This window comes from Diadema setosum, chromosome 13 (genome assembly GCF_964275005.1).
Source record: "Diadema setosum chromosome 13, eeDiaSeto1, whole genome shotgun sequence".
Lineage (NCBI taxonomy): Eukaryota > Metazoa > Echinodermata > Echinoidea > Diadematoida > Diadematidae > Diadema > Diadema setosum.
Genome location: NC_092697.1, coordinates 26,240,424 through 26,262,093, shown reverse-complemented (window position 1 = coordinate 26,262,093; position 21,670 = coordinate 26,240,424). Strand labels below are relative to the sequence as shown.

General features: G+C 40.0%; 1 protein-coding gene across 1 annotated transcript in view; it reads left to right on the top strand.

Moving 5' to 3' along the window:
• The window catches only part of LOC140236528 (uncharacterized), a 146,794-nt gene that overhangs the window by 107,759 nt on the left and 17,365 nt on the right, over positions 1-21,670 (top strand). The window contains exons 10-17 of the mRNA XM_072316452.1: positions 450-680; positions 1,189-3,665; positions 14,696-14,861; positions 15,371-16,710; positions 17,215-17,539; positions 19,197-19,299; positions 20,113-20,349; positions 21,501-21,652. Of these exons, the coding sequence (XP_072172553.1) occupies positions 450-680; positions 1,189-3,665; positions 14,696-14,861; positions 15,371-16,710; positions 17,215-17,539; positions 19,197-19,299; positions 20,113-20,349; positions 21,501-21,652 (5,031 nt within the window). The remainder of the gene's footprint in view (positions 1-449; positions 681-1,188; positions 3,666-14,695; positions 14,862-15,370; positions 16,711-17,214; positions 17,540-19,196; positions 19,300-20,112; positions 20,350-21,500; positions 21,653-21,670) is intronic.

Genomic DNA, 21,670 nt, shown 5'->3' with positions numbered 1-21,670 from the left:
AAATCACAAATGCATATTGGGTTTTGATATATTTTCTGTCATGATTCAAAAATGAATTCAATGAAAGAAATGTGTTTGATTTTCTTAGCAGTTCACTCTTTAGAGTTGCAGAAACAGCTGTAAATAAATCCTTAGCAACAAGTTTTGCTGACACATAATATGTTGGTGTAAAACATGGACAGTACAGATGTTTCTTCTGTTGCCCTCCATGAGTAAGATCACATGTTATATCTATAATTTTACAGTCCAGACTGTGGTGAAAAATGGGGGGGGGGGGGGGTGAGGGGAATATTATTCTGCAGCATGACCAAACCATTTTTACCCCCTTCCACACCCTCAAAGATTATTTGCCAGTTGCATGGCTATTACAGTTTATCCTTTATCCACTGGATTTCTCGTATTGTGATGCCAACTATTTGCTTGTTTGTTTGTTTTCTCTCCTCCACCAGGGAGAAAAGTTGGAGCTACCAGACCATCTTCAGGTACTGGGCTCCTATCCCATCAGCATCCTAGGCCACGCCGAGGACCACAACAACAATGTGAGCGGGCGGGGCAGGGGTGTGGTCATGAAGTGCTTCCGTGATCTATGCTGCATACTGTGGATGCTCTACACCCGGGACAAACTGTCCCTGGCCATTCGAAAGTACCAGACCAGCAAGGAGCGGTCACTCCAGGTCAAGGTATGACTCTTTCCTCTGTCAGTTCAGTGCTGTATCTTCTCTTGTTGCTTTTTGAAAAGTTATACACAATGCAATTGGCTAGGTGTAGAGATGTATCATAGTAAACATGATGTTAGCCTTGTTACTTTGTGAAGCAACCTGAACATTACAATGATGTGTACTTTGTACCTCTCACATTTTCATGGGAATTCCAGGCTAAGCAATTTTCTTCTTTTTTTTTATCATCATTATCTATTTTCCTAGAGAATGGGGTTGGGATTGATTTATTCAACTTAGAGCTTGAATTTACATCATTTAAAAGAAAGAACTGTAATATCTTGTTTTGTCTTAGTTTCACATCAACCATTTTCTAAGCAACTTCACAAAATACTCCGTGAAGAAGTATGCATGCATTCTGAATTAAATCAGAACACAGTACTTGTTGTGATATCAAAAGGTTGAAGACTTTGACCAGAAGATTGTGGATCTGTTTGACCTGTGTATTTTCATTGTCTCTTGCAACCTCCAGCCTGCCAGCAGTGCAGAGGAGAAGGAGAAAGTGGAGAAGTTGCTGAAAGCAGTCCTGTCCTGGGCCGAGTGTCTGCACCCATTCTCCAGGTTTCTCCACCTCGAGGACGAGATCAACGACATTCTTCTTACGGTCATCTCAGAGTTGCCCCTATCCAAGGAGACCGTCTCCATCCTCGGCCGCCATTTTCACCAGCTGGATGGGCTGCCACCTTTCCTTGAGGAGAAGCTGAGCAGACTCAGGGAGAAGTTGAGGCGCAAGAAGTTCGCAGTTGATCACGAGAAGACCAGGAGGAGAGAAAAGGGGGATACAAATGATGGTGAAAGGCGATCCGTCGCTTTTGAAACCCTGATGACACACTTCAAAAGGCAGAGCAAGAGGAGACGTGCGGAGCTTGAGACACGCAAATCTGTGTTTGGTAGTCTTGATGATAGTGTCTTTGAGGCGAGTGATGTGGAAGCCACAAATGAGCATGAAGGGACTCCCAAGGAAGGGATTGATACTGCTAATACTGCAGAGAGCAATACAGAGCCAAGCAGAAATCCTGGGGAGGTGGCTGACTCATCTCCTGCACAAGGCTCCCTGCTGGTTGGGTCACGGGAATTCGAGGGCAATGCTGCATTCTTGCACTTCCTGGAAACCTTTTTCTTGGTGACCTTTGGTAGTCAGGTGCAAGATGAAATGTACATGGCACAGAGAGAACTTCCACTGATAGGAGCATTCCACAGTCGGATTCTTGAAACAGAGTTTAGGAAGAGTACTGGAAGACACCAAAATAAGTCTCATTTGGAGGAAGTCCAAGTTTCCCACTTGTCTCTCTGTCACAGTCCCTGTGAAACAAGTGATGTTAACTTGAACAAGAAATCCCTGTCAACAAGAGTTCGAGGCCCTGGTCTTTTCAAGAAGCTCTTTGGCAGTCCACTTGAGAGAGACAACAATGTGGCAGTTCCAAGGCTATCCCTTCAGCGCAGTGGTAGCTTTTCAAGCATGCAGGATTCTGATGCGGTAGATAGTCCGGATTTGTTTGTGCGTAGGAGATCATCAAAGAAGTCTGTCAAGACTGGTGTCCGACTGAAAAAGTGCAAGATGTCCTTTGTATCTTTAACGCCCTCCGACAGCTTCAGGCAAGTGAGAATGAATCTAGGAGAGGAGTATGTAGAACCAGCAGAGCTCTTGGAATGGCTCACCAGGTGGGCGGGGAGGAAGCCCTCCAAGGCCTTCCAGAGACTGGAAGCCACAGGTGATGAATCAAAGGCACTGATGCAGGTGAAGCTTCCTCAACAACTAGTCTTGCTGAGTGTCTGGCTCTTGAAGCAAATCTACATCCCACATGCCTTCAAGACTGATAGAGTCACGTCCTCCCACGTGAGACGCACACGCTCTCGTGAACCGAGCCCTCACGGGAAGGTCCAGTTCAAATTTCGCAGCAAGCACTCCTCAAATAGGGAGCCCTCCAGATCCGGGAGACACAGGCATTCGGACAAGACGAGGAGAATCTCTAAAGATCGCAGCAGAGAGCGTATAGAGAAGATGGACAACAACAGGAACTTGGCACCTGGAGATGATGAACCAATTCAGATCAGAGCTAGTTCCCCCTATGACCCATCCACTGCTGACACTGTGGGAGTGATACCCCAGATCACTGTGGATGATGACACCTCCAATGGAGTGTCCAGTCTGTCTACTAGAGTTGAAGACCAGCCAGGGTACCACCCCTTAAGAGACATCCAGCAGGATGAAATGGACTTCCCCTTGACCACTGTGGAGACAAGACCAGCAGCAGAAGTGGCTCAAAACAAGTTAGGGAAAGATGGGTTAAAGAAAAAGAGGAGGCAGCTACCCGAAGTGACAGAGGATAAGCGCAGGAATTCTCCAACTTTTGAGCAGCTTCTCAAGGGAAAGATACCGATGTCAAACTTCAGCCTGAGACGGGGGATAACCAGAACTAGAACCGTCCCAACAGAAAATGACCGCAAGAATGAGAGCCGCGCCAGGAAATACAGTAAGAAAAGGAGCAAGAGTGAGTCTAAGAAACAAGCCGAAGTCAAGGAGTATGAAATGAAGGACCTGCAAGGCCGGTTAGGCACCAGAGTCGACATCCATGGCTTGCCTCCTGCAAGCCCACGGCAGAGGAGACGGCATCACAAGATCGACGAGAATATGGCCTCAACGGGAGAGCCAAGGACTCATGAATCTTACCCTGTGATCCAATCTGCTGCCAACTTGACACCATATGATGAGGGTAGCCATGGCAACAAGACAAGGGAGGATGAAAGTCGTCCTTCCGTAGACATCATCAGTCAGAGCTTGAAGGGCGGTGGTATCCTTGGCAGCAACATCCATGTCTACGAGAGCTCCAGCAGCTCACCAGATGTTAGCTCTCTGGAAGACTCTGATGACGACGTCCTCAACGATCGTCGCTCAGGAGAGAAAGGACGGATTGGTGCGTCGACAGGACAACCTGGGTCTTCCTTGAAGTAAGTAAATGGCACTGCCAGGAGCAGCACCCTCCTCCCAGCATCTTGTCTGTACATGGCTTGGTCTTCCGTCTGTCTCGTGCTGTCCCTCCAGTCGTCCCCCTTCCCTCACATCAGGCATCGTGTCATTGAAAAAGCTTCATTGTTTCCCCTAGCATGAGAGCAAGCGCTCCCTTAGAAATCACTGCAGCAACATCCTCGCACACACTCACACCTCATCCCCTCACACTGAGATGGATCATTCTCATCCGTTGCCATGACTACCATGTGTGAAGGCATCAACCCCCGCACTCGTCACCATAGCGCCTTTTATTGTGTCAACATTTAATTACTTTTCACAAAATTATTCTCCTGACCATGTTAACTTCTGTGGTTATGCAGGAGACATTTTTGCTGAAATGAAAGGACTTGATAACAATCTGTCTTCTTCTACTGTGATTCTTGCTCCTACAATAGCCAAAAAATAAATAAACAGTGAGAACACTCATTTTGAGATTTCATCGAAAGAATTTAGGCATGTAAGTTTTTTACAAGATCTTGTGCCCTTTCAAAATGCAAATGCAAGGCGAGAAAAAAAAAAAACATGTTAAAGGATACTGCTAGCTAATTCATCTTTCCCACCGTCACAGATTTAAAAAAAAAAAGAAAGAAAAAAAGAAAGAAACTTGCGTAGATTTAGCAATTATATCGTCTTATAAAGTTTATGTTGCTATATAGATTAAAGAAGACTGCAATAGTAGTACTTTTTTGAGTGCTGTGACCGCGCTAGCAAAGCATTTGGTTGTCACAAAACACTGGAACAGCTGATGGATGGTCTTGGCATGTCCTACATGTCTCTGTGTGGAATCTGCAGCACACTGTAAGTTTTTATTTGGAATTGTGGCTTCAACATTTGTGGTTTTGCATACTGCGATATAAGTCTGTGGCCTGTCACCAAGCTTGTCAGAACTGTGGAGATTTCTTTCTTTACCATCTAAGTTGTGTAATCATCCGTTATGATGGCCAATGATAGAATCACAAGAATTTTACTAACATTGTCCCTCTGTTTAGGTTCATTAATTTGCCTTAGCTGAAGCAATCAGATTAAGAGCTAATGATAGAAATGACAGAGCAATGATTCGGGATGATTTGTTTTTGCTTCCGAGTTTGATGTGTCAAAAAAGGAGGGAGCAAATTTGCTGGCATCTCATCCAAACTAGGTCTGTAATTTCAGGTAGAAGGATATCTTAGATTCTGTCATTGTTATACAAATAGGTCCTCCCACTGGTACTAGCCCATTTTGTGAGCTATTCCTCCCATGGTTGACCATATTCCATGTGGATGTTAGCTTGGTTAGGTCAATAGTAGTAGCATGTCGATGTTCAGTGTAGACCTATTTGTGCTGGACAACAACAATAGTTTTAGATTTTTCTTGTACCAATATTTTCATTTCAATCCTTAAAAGGCATGCTTCAGTTGTCATTAGATAGGTAAGCATCCTGTATATCATGGAAGCTAGGTTGCTTGGTGACCATAAAATTTAATTGATACCCACTTTGAGCCACAGAAAGCCAATCTATGTTTGAGACCCCTTTTGATGATCTTACAAAGATGTAATATGTACACTGTAAAATGCATTATGATTTTGTCTATAGTAAATTGAAACGTGATATACCGCAAGGCTTAATATTCTCAATGCAAATATGTATGAATGGTGTTAAGATTCTATGTACTGCCAAGTTGGTATTAATCACAATTGTACGCTACGATATAACTCAACTTTATATAAACTTTTGAAACCAAATTTAGTTTTAAATGAGATGCAATATACATTGTACCTTGAGAAACACTCTTTTTCTGATAATGTGATATGAATGGTTTCTTTTGAGATAATGAACAAATAATCTGTATTACATGTATGGTACTTTGTATATATCCTTAGCAAAGATATGGCTTTGTTAGCATGACAGAAATTATTGAGCAATTTACAATGTACATGTATGTACCTTGAAATATTTTTTTAAAGGAACAACAATACAAAGACAGTATGTAAATATGTCAGTGCAAGTTCGTTGTGACCTTTGAATAAATGCCAAAGTGTAAGGTGATGTATATGTGACCGGCGACAACGGTTTCAGGCAAAAGTCGGAAATTTTGAAAATGCACTTTTTCATTGAATCACATTGCCCATTTCCTAAGCTTTACATTGATATAAAACACTTGTATTCTCCGGTACTGTGAGTGGTCATATAAAGCGAAATATAATGCACTTTTTGATTTGTTAGCCTGACAAAATTGCGAGAAAATGGGCTTTGAAGATTCCCCTCATGCTCGAAAACAATGCCAGGCGGCGATGCGAGGGGAGAATCACCCATCTGTACAATGATGCCAATCGAGATTAAGCTCCGCCTCTAGCAACCACATCGGCTTCTGATTGGCTCACTGAGAGAGTCAAATTTCCCGGGCACCTTCCTCGGAACTCAGCGTATGGAGCCGAATGCACAATGCGTTTCGCTCGGGTTTGTTTACCAGTACGTCTTTCAAGCTGGCGGATACGATAACTACAAGCTGCTGGTTACGTGTGCATGGTGCACGTATTACTCAATGGCATCCACACGCTATGCCAGTGTGTATACGTTACGGGAGCGGGTAGCACATTCGTTTCCACATCTTTACAAATCACATTTTTACAGTGCTTGATTTGTCTTGTAAATTTCATCATGGGGACCCTTTCGAAGGCAGGAGGATGAAAAGGGTCATGTTTTCTGTAGTTTCTTTTTTTTTAGCTGTACATTTGTGTTATGTTGTGCGGTAAACAAGCAAGTAAGCAAACAAACAAACACGACTTTACTTAGTTTGGTGCAATTTTGATGTTTACGACAGTGTATTATTTGAATACTGGTCATTTATGACCACTCCTTTTCTCTCTTCTGCTGTCTTTTTGAGACAACCTGCTGTCACTACACGCACAATATCAACAAGTCAGTTTCCGAATGTACGTTGCACGATTTGTGTGGCAATTTGCCACTCTGATACGCTTAAATCATGTTCCCTATCGTATCTATTTTCACATTAAGTTAGTGCTGCCTAGTGTTGCTGTTCACCTTTTGTTTCACTAATTCCGTTGTCAAACATTGCGATAAAAAAGCTCGGATAGAAAGCCAAACGAGGAGCTTACACTAACGACCGAGCGTATACTGGTATCTATTGTAGCAACAACAATGGAGCATGCATGCGTAATTAGTGTGGACAAAACATTTCCGACACGCTGCGAGGCGTACCTCTGAAAGCCGAACTATGTAAATGTCTGCGACGCACTATCCAATCGCACGCGAGATGCCGCGCCGTAGCAACGCTGGGCATAGTGGCGCGGCGTTCGAAAGAAGATCGAAACTGACGAGAGTGCTCCAACATAGGATGTTTAAAATTCCATTTTAGGTAGGAAAAACTTAGTGTTATGCTGTGAAATTCAGTGTATATGTAGAAAACATATCAAAGATTCAAATTCTGCAAAAACCCCAAATCGACAAAAATAATGGTCAAAATGTTTGTACCCCGCCTAGGAGGGAATTTGCTTTTGCGACTTTTGCCTGAAACCGTTGTCGCGGGTCACATATCATAAAATTTCACATTTAAGCTACAGACACAAATGTGTTGTGCTGTGTATCATAACCTGAGGAAAGGAAACAATATCTTACCATCACAGAGGTTCTTGATCACAAAATCAACTACTTACAAAATTATCCTGCAAAAGTCCTAGTTTTGCAGAATATCACACTGGTGAAATAAGTGTATATTGCTAAATAAAATAGCTCTCTTGCCATTCTGCATGTAACAGACATCTATATCAGAATTCATTCTGTCCAGATGTCATGCAATATTTAGGTCCTTCTTTTGCTCAACATTTATGTTGCAGTGTAACTATGGAAAACAAATTTGATTTTTCAGGACACTGAGCTTTCAGTTTTGTTTGTTCTTGAACATAAATATTCCAATATGTCACCAATTGTATGGACGTGGCGAAGAAGTCATGAAAACTTGCCAAAAATCTTCTCCACCAAATGGCGTGAACACAGCTAAGATACAAAGTTGTTCTAGTTGTATTTGACTTGTCTACAAGTCATATCATGTACCAAAGCTATCTGACTGCTGAAGTTTAGGTCAAATAGATAACCTCCACTTTGTGTCCAGTTGAATGTTAAGACAGTATCTAAAGTTTACTCAAGAAGAACGTGGGTTTTTTTTTCTGAAATTGGACAAAAGGTAAAGAAGTTATTAACTCTTTCAATTTATTATATTTAATTTGGAAATTATTATATCAGTTAGAGTCACATTAATACAGAGTCAAGTGAATGTAGTAGACATATAAATCTTTCATTTTGTAAGTACATGTAAGTATGAATCAGCCTATTTATCAATGATTCAGCAGCCACAACTTTACAGAATTAAAACCCACATGTTTCAAAAGCTTGTTTTTCACAAATGACCCCAATAATAATTGAGATTGAAAAGTGATCCAGGGATTATACTTCCTAAATGCATAGCCTGGTTTGCGACACGAGTATGTGCATGTTAAGTGTGTACATGTATCTGCATGGCATTATGGTGTGTGCCTGGTTATATGACACAAATAATCCTGAGATGATTGGAATTGAAAATGATCCAAGATTATGCTGTCTACATGTGACCCCCACGGCAAATTATCCTTTGATTACTTGATGTAGGGATCGTTTGGAGTTGTCTTGCATGCTGCAGCAAAATCATGTTCGGCACTACTAATGGTCTGGTTTGGAGTACATGAGTATGTGCATGTCCGGTGTACATGTATCTGATTTGCATTATTTTAGGTTGTGTGCTTGCCACATTGTGCAATAAGAAAGCTTAAGCTAGTTTTCCGCATGTCAGTGTATTAATCTTCTTTAGAGACACATGTTTGCTCTCTCACTTAAGTTATCAATGATGCTTTCGATTGTAACTGTGACATGTTTTATCATGTTGTATTACAGACAGTAATTGTAGTTTTCGTAGTTATCTACATGTCATGATTTTGTTAAATCTCTGGTCATATTACATTGTATGTTTATGCTAAGTAACAAAAGAAATAAGATATGATTTATTCCTACTAAATGCTTATAGCTATATAATTGTATTCTCTTTTCTCTTTGATTTTACATTGTACATTCAAACATGTTAGTTTGTAACATCAGTTAAAAAAAAAAACAGACTTTGTATGAACTGATAATTTAAGAAGTTATAATATTATATATATATATATATATATACAGAGAGAAGTCAGAATATCTTCATATCTGGATCTTTTATCAGTTCTCAACTCCATCTCTTTGCAAATTTGTGAAGGACTTGCCAGAATGCATCAAGTATTGTAAAGCAAACAAATTTATTATTCTAAGGGCTTGAAATGAAATGTTTTGAATGTACTGTCCCTTGATGATGGGAAAAATGTAAGGTTATATTTCAGCTCAAATCACAAGGTGCATAAGAACATGGAAACCAAACAAATTCTTGTGACTGTGATGTCCCTGTGATGATGTCTGTACAGAGTTATGTGGCTGTAAAAGAAGAACAAAATATGTTAAACAAGAGATTGAAAAAAATATATACAATGTATATATATATATATGTGGAAAGTCATGTGACATATGGTACAGAGGCGATCAATGCATTATGCCACTAGTATAAGGTTTATTCTCTCTCTCCCTTTTTCTGTCTCTCTTGGCAGGGACATTGTTGTTTTGTTTTTGCATATTTTTTTTTCGGGGGGGGGGGGGGAGGGTGGGGAGGAAATCGGAGTAAACCTGTAATTGATATTAGCAATATATACATTGTAATCATGGCCACTTTAAATATAGCCAGTTTATGAGAGTGGCTGTATTTTTCCATTTTTCCCTGTAAGAATGAGGTAATATTTTCACTTTAGCAGTTAATGTGACAACATATCTGTAATGAGATGTTTAAACCAAATAATATACCCATTCTTAACAAGCATTGCATTTATAGCAAGTAACAAGTGGTGCTGGTCATAGGCAATGTTCAGTTTTATATATCCATAGATGTAGAAATATTTCTAATGAAATAATGTGTGATGCACACCATCACTGTCTTTATTTACTCTACATATCGTTGCCGGTCACACGAACCGACGAATCCCTCAGGTTTGCGTAAGAATGACAATTCGAGAAAATCGCGTTTGAAGTTAACCCATTTTTGACTTATGGTTGCTACACTTTCATGTCTATAATTTCCAATTATTTTTATAGTACATCAGACTTCAATTCTTGCTCTAACTTGTGAAGTTTTTATCGAATTGTATCGTTAAGAAATAAGCGGGAAATCGTCAAAGAGCTACATGCATGTATTTTCGGTCTGCAAAGAACGTTGTCATTTTCCATGTGTGTCCATATGCACATGTACATTGAGCGTTGTTATTGTCGACGCATGTATTACATAGTACGCGCACTGTGCGCGCGGTCAATGAACTGTTGAATCTCAAAAACTACACACAAGTCAATGCGCACTGATTCGTCGGTTCGGTGACCGCGCGTACTAGTACGCGCGGTCACCAAACCGTCGATTCCCCTGATTGTTTAACACACGCGTCTATGGGGAAAACAAATAATTTTCACAAATGGAATTACATACTTCTACAAAAGTGATAACTACGTAAAAATTACACCGAATTACACACTGAGAATTTCAGAATATGTAGTATGGAATGTCTACTATCGAAATGAGTGACAAACTCAAAATCGAAAATTTGACCCAAAATTGAGTGATTCGTCGGTTCGTGTGACCGGCGACGATATGTTCGTTACTCATGACATTATTGTATAATCATAAATGTAATGTCGTAATTGTATGTTTGTTTCCCATGACATACTTACACTGTATTATGGTCATTGATATTACATCACTGTAAGTGAAGAAAAGCACATCTCAGATCCATAATTTCCTATCAAAATGTGACCTAGGAATTTAATATCATTCACATTTCAAAAATACTAATACTTTTATTCTTCCATTCTATTTATTTACTAACATCCTCTATCTAATATGTCCTTAAGCCAGATTCTTTGTTTACTGTCAAACAATTGAGATGTTATATCTGTAGATATACCAAAGTGCCTAAATGAGAACTTTGTCTCACCCTTTTCTATGCCTCGTTGCAATATACAAAATACTCTGGATACTCATCACACCTCATTCACTCTTCCTCCTCCACTACGTCTTCTTCCACTTTGTCTTCTCATTATTTCTTCTTCTTCCACTTCTTCCTCTTCTTCAACTTCCCCCTTTTCTTCTTCTTTTTCTCCTTCTTTTTCTCCTTATTCTTCCCTTTTTCTTTTATTCTCTTTCCTTAAATATCTTTTTTTCTTTTTCTTCTTCTACTTCTTCTTTCCTTTTTTCTTCATCCTCTACTTCTTCTTCTTTTTCCTCTTCTTCCTTCTCCTCTCTTCTTCTTCTCCTCCTCCTCCTCTTTTGTATGAACTATTTTTTCACACTTATATTTTTGAAATGTACCAGTAACAGATATGATATATTACAATGTAGCATTGTAGCGATGGAATCTGTTACCAGTTTTAACAACGCATGAATTGAGGCATGTCTCTGTAGTGTGATTGAGTAATAAACTATATTTTATGTAATGAATTCAACTCAGTGAAGTTATTAAAAAGCTGATTTTAAGGTGATTACTGCCAATATTATAAACATAATTTTCTGTGTTTGAAAAAATGCATGTTGCATGAGGATGTCGATTGGGAAAAGTGGTGCACAACTTGCATTGTTACGAAATGCTATTTTTTCTTCTTTTTCAAGGAAAACTTGAAATAAATGCATGAGAAATATTTTGTAACAGATCACGAATGTTGCCATGACAATGTCTCCTTTTCGGGGTCATCCCACAGGACCAACACCCATGCGTTATACAGCCCATGAGTTCGACATTTAAAAAAAAAGGTCTATAAGTCATACAGCCCATGAGTTCGACATTGTAACACGGGGCTTACTTTGTCGGTCTCCTTGGCCCTGTTTGCTTAGTGTCAAACTCTTGGGCTATATGACTCGTGGGCTATATGACTCGTGGGCTCTATGACTCATGGGCTGTATGATTTATGGGTGTCAAACTTGTGATGAGCACCCCCATTGTGTTGGTGTGGTGTTTGTTGTGGTATGTTGCATGGCTTGCTATATTTGTCTGCAAAAGTGTGCTTGTGATGAAAGAATTTTCCCAATGAAAGCAGATTGATTGTCCGTTCTTTTGTACAAGGAAGCTTGTGCTTGAACCAGAATGCAGATGCCTGCTTTTCATTGCAATAATGCACTTTTAGAAAAAAAAAATCAAAGCATAGTTTACAAATTTGTAGCATTCCCTGTATTAATGTCACCCCCTTAATGGCAATGCTGTTGGTCCTTGCTAGTCAAGATGCTATGTGGATTGTACCCTTTCTTTAGAGAGAGAGAGAGTCGAGAGTGAAAGAGAGAGGGAGAGAAAACAAGTCAATACTATATCATCGCCCTAAATTGCAAACATTACATATTTCCTCATGGAGTATAAATCATCACTACCTGAAAAGAAAAAGAGGTTGATACTACAAAGACTTGAATCAAATCAAATCAGATCTATCTGCTATCAAACTTTGTAACTCAAGATGCTTTTCCTGAAGCTCCAAATAAGACTGTTGCAAAGCTTGCTTTGGAATTTTTAGTGCCCTCATGTGATATAATACTCGTATGCATATGATGTGTACATTGTACATATGAAGAGTTTGTCCGCATCTTCTCAGATGGAAAATGAAACAAACCATATACATACATACATACATACATACACCTACATCTGTATGCTATAAATTTTGGTGGTTTTTATTTTTTTTTTTTGTAATGTAAATTTTCAAGTGTTGGAGTGTGTAATGGACTGCAAAAGGCTGGATCATTATGACCATTTTCATTTATCAAACATTAACTTGTTTGTGCTTGTCTGTGTGTGTGAATGTTTGAATATGTGTTGACTGTAAGATTGCTTACTTCAGTTGCAAGGACTGTATTTTGTGATCAGAGGAAAATAGTCATCACTGTTTGACTTGTTTGCTTGCATGCTCTCCTGATCATTTAAGCAATGAAGAGTTTGAATAAGAAAGAAACAAATGATATATCAATTTTCATCAACTATGTTTGAGATTGAAGCTGCTGAAAAGGAAATGAATGATTAAAATATGTGTGATGATTTTAATGATATCATCAAAAATACCAGTACCGGTATTTCTTGTTATGTGATGAGTGCATTACTGTACGAGCTGAAATTTTCGCGTACAGATATTTTCGCGAATTGCTACTAGGAGAACATTTTCACGTGTTGTTAATTTCGCGGTTGTGAGGTCTGACTGTGCTTATCTGTTCACACGTTGTTATTTTCGCGTGTTGTTATTTTCGCGGTTCAAAGGCGATTCGCAAAATTCGCGAAAATAAAACCACCGTGAAAATTTCAGCTCGTATATACAGTATCATGGAAAGATTTGATTTACCCTGTCTTTTTTTTATTATGACCTTAAAAAACTAAAAGAATGTCTTTTATCTTTTGCATTCAAGCTCTTCAAATAATAATTGTGACACCTGCCTAGGTTCAGATTTATACCGGAAGCATGGCTCTGTGGTAAAGACCATGGACCCTTATTCCTCATGTCCCAGGTTCAAGTCTGTCTACAGCAGCAATACTACTGGCCTTATAGGCCACTTTAACATCGCTGCGTAGTTGTTTGGGCTGTCATTGCTTGCTTGTATAAGGATGATATACCCTAAACCATAACGGCTTCCTTAGTGACCACATACAATAATTCTGCATTCAAGCTCAAGCTCAAATGAAAACAGACTTCTGTGTGTTAGTTGCCAACAGAAGTGCCGGTCGCGATACTGATAATGTAAAGAGGAATTGGTGTAAAGAAAGGAAAAAAAAAATTACATTTGTTTATCTCCGAAGGCGTCTATTATAAAGCAGGGATAGATGATTTTTATTTAGATGACTGTATGAAAGAGAAAAGTTGGCTGACAAAAAAGGAGTCTGTGTACCCCTGGTATCAGTACCAGTACCTTGTATTTTTCTCAGTTTATTAATGATTTTTTTTTTTTTTTTTTTTTTTTTTTTTAATCAAAATGTTCATAGGGCCTACACAGAATTCGACTCTTTCGAAACTTCGTGGCGATTACCTTTCCTCAGTGTTCAGGAACAAAATATTGTGAAGAGTGAAAGCAGTCTGTGTATTACTATACATAAGAGGTACCGGTATTTCCCCCCCCCCCCCCTTTCTTTTTTTTTTTTTTTTTTTTTTTTTTTAAATCACCATTTTATTTTTATTATCGATAGTACGCCCTCTATTGAAAATTTTTACGCAGTCGAGTAACAGTAAACATTTTTTGTGGATACCGCGTACCGCGGACAGATCGAACTAACAGCACGTCAAATTTTCGATAGGGCAGTTGTACGAAGATAATGTGATGTACGTATGTTGAATATATATAACGAGTTAGTCAGGGATAACTTACGAGCGTTTTTGACGTTTTTTAATGTTCTAGACCATCGATCAGTATTTCGTCGACGGTTCATTAATGCTCTAACGTTAGCTCTGTGTGTAGTCCCAGTCACTGAATTCAGTGTGTGTTGTCTGTACGTCGCGCCGTCGCCGTTTGATCGCCCGTGTCCACTTGTCTTGGGCGCTTACTACTGGACTACACGCACCGAGTTAGACGTCTAATAACGTGTATGTTATACATTTTAGTTCTAGAATCTGTAGAATCTGTAGCTGGTGCACCACCCGTGCCAGCATTCTATAAATTACATGAGTGTACCAAGGGTGCAGGCTGTGTTTGCATAATAAATTACAATGAATATTTCCATCTTTTAGTTTGGAAAGTAGATCTACGATCTACCACTACAGTACCAGGTACCAGTGTTTATAATTATGGCCTAACGTTAGTTGTATTAACAACATGCTTTATACTCTCATTTGTGTATATTTTCCTTCCCCATTGAAATTCAGATCTTCCATGGAAGATGCAGATGAGAATGGGAAACTCGCTGCAGATGCATCTACTTTCCAGGAAGAAGCAAACGAGGCATCTGCAGCAGCAAAAAATGGAGGAGGGAAGAAAAAAGGAGGAGACATTCAGAGACTTGTCAGGTCTGAAGTGAGGAGAATAATGGAGGTAAGTGTCTTTGAAAGCATAAGTTGAAAAAACAACGGCAAAAATATGAAAAAGCCCTTGCGCTGTCATGTACTGATAACTCATTCAATAATGATTAGACACTCTATATAGTAGGCCTATATCTGAAAACAGAATTTACCATTGACTTTTTTTATATCTTCTTCAGAGTACTGTAAAAGTGAATATTTTCACACAACTAATTTTTTCACACTTGCCCAGGTATAATAGATTGTGCATGTATTGCATTCCACATCATCACAACATTATTACAAGCAAAAATATTTGCATGCTCTTATTTTCATGCTTGTCGACTTGTGCGAAATGCGTGAAAATGTCCACTTTTACTGTAGGCCTAGTTGATGTCACTGAGCAAAGCTGTTAAGAGTGGGAACAGAAAATGAAAAGTTAATCATATTTCGTTGTTTGATGATGACAAGGAGTTGGTATTTTTTTTCAAGATGACAGGAGAATGGTACTGCATTTATTGTCATTTCTTCCTTCTTGTTCAGGCTCAGCACCAGTCCATGATGAGTATGCTGGAAACGGGAGGCACCCTGCTCCTGAAGGATCTCCAGTCACTACCAGGTCACTCCCTGCAGGATGCAGAAGTCAGAGAAGTTGAAATGCAGCAGGGAGGAAGAGACCCCCATGATGCTAGCTCTTCAAATCATCAAGCAGGTCAACATCCTGATGCTGGCATAAATGGTTCTTTGGAACCGGATGCAGCAAGGAAAAATGCTTATGGGGGAGAAGTCTCTGTAGGTAATGCTAACAACATGGACCCAAGGAACCAGAGGATGAACATTGAAATCACACCTGAGGAGTCTTCACAGTCACATCATACCACAGGTGTTCCAGCCTTACGTCTTGAGGACTTGAAAAGTGCACGGGAAGTAGACCATCAATCAGACAAGGAAAACATTCCCGGCTTGATTCAAGGGTTACCTCTACTCACCGTACCCAAAGAGCCTTTAAGGTATGGTGGTCAAGTGCAGGGCTATGGCAGGGATAGCTCTGAATATGATATGGTACCAACCAGGGAGCGGGATGGAGCGAGAGTTGATATTCCCGGAAAGCAAGATATAGTCCTCCTTCGGGCTACTCCCCGTGGGGAGGAAGATATTACTGGCAGCAGAAATGTTGCTCCACCAAGGTACAAGCAGACGTTCACATTTGATTCACAGAGTACACGTGGCCCACCACTCTATGCAGATTCTGAGCTTCCGGTGCAAAGGATAGGTGGTATGCCATTGTTGAGAATTCCCCCACAAACTAATTTTCATCAACCCTTGCCGCAGCAGCCCCACTTCAACCCAGTCACCTCGCGGTCTCAAGTTGACCATCCCAGCACTTCGCATGGCATGGGACCAAAACCCACAGTTTCACTCAGTCTTGGGATGGTTGCACCAGTGCATCACACCCCTCGTGAAGCGTGGGTGAATACCACTTCGCAAGGGAGAACTCAGCAAAACCATTATAGAGACACGATTGACATTCCATTGCTTAGAATTGACCCCGAGAAGAGGCTACCGGGCCACCAGCCAGTGCTGATGCAGCCCCTACACATCGTCGGCACACCTCCTGCAGGAAACCGCCCCGATCATGAGAGGGCGCCAATCAATTTGCCCCTTCTGCAAGCAAAAGATCCCAACCCCCCTGTTCTCTTCCATCCAGTGGTACACCAGAAGCCTGCTCTCCCTCTCATCTCGAGGGAGGAGCTCCTGGCCTACCAGGAGGAGAAGCGGAGGCAGGAGCTGGAGGCGGAGCTGGAGTTGAGAAGACAGACAGGGAAGCCGATGCAGCTCTTGAGAGCCACACCCAGGGCACCAGAACTTGCATCAACATCGAGGTTTGCCAGTGTTTTCTCACAAATAGAAAAAAGCCACAAGGTTGCTGTACAGACGAATGTCATTTTGATTAAGTCCTCAGAACTGGCACTATTCTTTCATTATATAATTTAGTTATAGCTGAACAGTATAAAGAGTCTAAAAATGATAATTTTTGGACCTGAATTTGTATAGTAATCATTGTATCAAGAATTTCATTGTAACGATGTTCAATTTAACAGGAGTGCACTGTACTGAACAGCATCCATACAGCACTTTGTCACTGCAAATTACATCCTTCTTAGTGTGGATATCTATGGCAGAAGACAAAACATGACTTGCAATTTAGTGTGACTTTCCTCCTTTTATTTAGGTTGTGTTTTACATGTATGTTGTGAGTGTGTGTGGGGGGTGCCTTCTTTTGTAACTGTCCTCCAGGCATTATGCTCTGTCATTATTGAAGTGCTCTTTTTATGTCTTTCCTTTCAATCACAAATTTTCTTGTTGTTTGTTTTTTTCCCCCTCAGACAAAGACGGCGTGAACAAGCAGCCAATAGGGCCAAAACTTTGTCAGAAACACAGGGACTGCCAAGGAAGAAGCGGGTGAAATATGTCAACAGGCAAGCAGACTCCAATCGGGGCAACAGAGATGAGGAGACAAATGACTCAGCAGAAAATGGAGACATTGATGTACAGGATTTGGAATCTCCCAGGGAGGAGGGGGAGCAGGAGAGGGAAGGAGAGGGGCGTGACATCCCCCAGAGGAACCAGATTTTGGTGGTGAAGCCCAGGACGGAGAAACCTTCCGCTTCATCGACGAGGGCTGAAGGAGGAACTGCACATAAATCAAAAGTATGTGCTTCCGATTTAAAGCTTTGCCCTTATTGTCCACCTTTCCTTGTGCAAACACGCACAAAAAAGAAAGACAAACAAACCAACAACAACACAAGAGATTCGTTTCCACCATATCTATAAAGGCATGCAAGAAGATAAAACTTGTCTTAATGTTTGTGAAGTTTCATGAGTGGATGGTATGACTTATTTGGTTTACGGACAATGCATGCCACATACCACATACCACATATTAGTCAGATTGTTTTTCAACTTTCTTTTTGCACAGTCATTCAGGATGTTGTCATAAAATTTTGACTGTGAATAGTTGATGGATTTTTCACTGTGACCTAAATACAATTATGTGAACATCAGATACACACTGTTACGACCAAAATCACTCTGAGAATGATCGCACAAAAGAAACAATCAACTGATGTTCAGGCAGTTTATTAACAGTGATATTGTGGGTACAGACTCGTAATCGGTTTTCACATCAGTACAATAATGATCAATAGAAACAATTATAAATCGGTAGTGGAATCACTTACACGTAGTACAGCCAAATTTGAAAGCAAGTAATCCTTTGACAGTGTCCAGATACGATGTTCGCTGCACAGATGAATGATCCGCGATGCACCAGTGAATGATACCTCAGACGTAAATCCAGAGGCGCAGGTTGTGATAATCCTCGGTATTAATCCGGGGTAAAAATCCAGGATATACGTCCACAGCGAAACGTGCAGAATCCAAATGTTATGACGACCACGTCTAGTTGATGCGTTGAATGATGATTCACTTTATAATGTCCAGCAAGGAATCCAGCCCGTCACAGCTTTGCCGTAACAATGTCCGTTGACACTAAAATATGGAGTCTATCTCCAACGTAGGCAAATCAATTCTCTGCAGGCAAAATGTCTCCCAGGCCTTATCTCCACAAACACAGTCTGTATAGCAGGTCAGCAGGTAACACAGAACTGACTATAACAAGTCGCTTCAGAGCCAGAAGTGACGTAACTCTCAGAGCAGAGGTGTTGGGTACTCTGCCTACCTCAGAATTTCTCCGGCTTATATACTATCCATTCACCCCTTTCTAGTACATTCTGTAATTTTCTCCAACCTGGGGCCACATACCTGAACATACCAGCAAGTCCAAATTCCAGGAATCCTGGATGACTCACTGCCTAACTATGTGCATAACATCATTGCCAAAATTAACTACCAATCACATTGGGTTACAGGGACAGTGCCTCACTCATTCAAATATGTAAGCACTTCCCAGAACTTTCTGGAATGGGTTAAATCATTCTAGATTGAGTGAGCTATAATGTATTTCCTGTCACATGCATACATGTACTGTAGCTACATTGTATACCACATGGAAAATTCTCCACTGATCTGGTGAGCCTGTATGTACTATATCTATATCATACAGAATGTTCTCCATTAATCTGGTCACCCTGTGTACATACACATTAAAACAACCATGCATACAGCCTTGATACATAACCACTTGTGTGTACATTTGTGACAACACGAGTAAATTATTATAACATACAATTTATTTTGACTCCCCAATAATGCCATACAATTTGATAATGACTAGTGTCAAAATCATGTTCGTGTATCAAAATCTGGACTCATAATATACCGGGTATCTTGATTACCTGCATTTCAGCTGACCTCTCCACCCAGCCCTCCTGCAAGAGTTTCACCAGTGGGAAGACATGATGTGGAGACCCAGGTGGATGATATTGGGAGAGGCTATGCCATCAAACCAGGTGGGGAAAGAAAACGGGACTGGCCTCTCTTATTTTCAACTGTCATCTTGTAGATTTACATCAATGTCTGGAGTAGATTACTGATGCAGATGTACTTTGACTATATCTGAAATGTTATGATAAGATCTCTCAAATCATTGTCTTTTATGAATCATAAATGTCTTGATATTTAGCAATGGTGTTTTGATCACTGTATTCTGAATATTAAATTGGTAACTGGAATACCCACACAAATGCAGCTATATGGGACTGCATGTCTACCAGGTGGTTTTCTGAGCTCCAAAAGAAGACGGAATGACTTCTCTCTTGTCTTTCAGTTTCATTTCTCCATTCAAATGATTATTAAGGACTGCAATGGAACATTTTTAAAGCATCTTGACCTGGTGTTTACTCTATAATGACATTCTATTCTGAAATCCAGTGACACATGTAATATGTTTCAATTCCAGTACTGCATTGAAGTGTAAACAAAAACTAAAGAAAAGAATGCAGTATGAAGTGAATAGCATGAGAGAGAAGAAAATACAACAGTAGTGCTAGACCTCATTGTTGATATATATCACACTGAGCTTGCTGAGAACTGACATTACTACACTGTATTTCTTCTTAAATAATACTCAACCAGATTGCAGATGAGAATAAGCAGTGATTAATCCATTTACTGTTGTACAAGTGCGCGTGAGTGTGGTAGGGTTAAATGACATTTATTATCATATGAAATTTAATTTTGTTTTGAATAACCATGTCTCAGAGTTCATGCATGATATGATACAACTGGTTTCTTACCACTCGTTCTTTCCTACAAACCTCAAGGAACATATGACGAGGCCCTCCATGACCCTGACGCACGCCCTCTGTTGCCAACCTCAGCACAGATACACTATGAGACGGTCATGAAGCTGCAGCAGCCTCCCGAGGTGGTCAAACCGAGAGAGGCTGAAACACAGACCAAGGAGACCCTTGATGTTGGCACGGAGACGGAGGGCACGGAAACGCTGGACGAAATGAAGGAAAGGCTTAAAGAGATGCGGCACACTGACACAAAAACAGGTGGGTATTCCAGCCAGGAATGAAGGTCAGCCTTCAGAGCAAGTTTGAATCAACTATACCATGTGTAATTAATCTCATACATGCATTACTGTGCACTTCCATAATGACAAACACAGTTATAAGGAAACTCGTTACATTAAAGTAAAAATTCAAGCCCCAAGAGGATTGTTTATATATCTTTAAATACTGTATTGTCTGGCTATAACAAAATTTTGATAACTATAATGAAAGAGAACTGTCAGTTCGAAGGACTTTGTTATAATGGGAGTCACCTGTAGTATTTTGTTTATCTTCAGTGAAGAAAGGCAAGAAACAAACCCTTTTTCTGCAAAATTAGGTGCAACTTATGCAGATGCTTCATCCTTGTAAATGTTGTGGAAGGTCAAAGTCTCATCATCCCAAAATGTGTGCACATGAGTTGCATATAACTGCATAGGTATGAACTGTGTTTGTGTTTGTATATGAGCACATTGCTGTGATCATGAGTTATTTTGTTTTGTGTTTCTTTTACTTGTAGTCTGCACAGTTTAGACATTCCAGCTTCTGGTAGCTTGTGAATATGATGTATGAAATTGTTGCAATGTGTCCATTAATTAAGTTACAAAATTCATTTGATAACATTTGACACTGTCCTCATGGTTATTCTGAAATGTGATATACCAAGGTATGGTAAGTTCTTTGTGTGGAGATATGTACACAGAAAGTCTGAATAACATCCAGTAACATAAATTTGCTTGGCTACAAAAATCATGGTTTGCCTTCTTATATTACAAAGGGTTACTTCTTAAGTACTGTAAAAAAAAATTGTGCATTTTGTGTGACATGAAACTAGCACAAAATAAAAACACATTAATTTTTGGCTGTATGTAAATACCACTTCATATTTTGATTCCACAGAATAAAAAACAAGCAAAATTCATCTTACCAGGCCAAAAACAGAAAATTACTCATGGAAAATTTTCTCTGTACAGTAGGATGTATGACAAGGCAAATTTCACGTAGTGACATAAAACAATGTGTGCTTAAAAAATGGCCACTAAAGTTGTGCATCTGCTTTGCGCAATTGACTTCTGTTAGAGCACACAATTACATAATATACATATTATGTGTGTGATATTGTAGTAATGTGTGTATAAAATCTTGGACTATAGAAAAACCTACAAAGGAGGAGGCAGAGGAGCAGTACACATCAGCAGCAACAGGTCTGAACAAGGCTGGGAATATCATCTCACCCGACATCTTCTTTGGCCTCAGGTTTGGGTCTGGAAGAGGTACTGATGGTTCCCAGATTACTGGTTCTCAGGTGAGATACTCTTTGTGC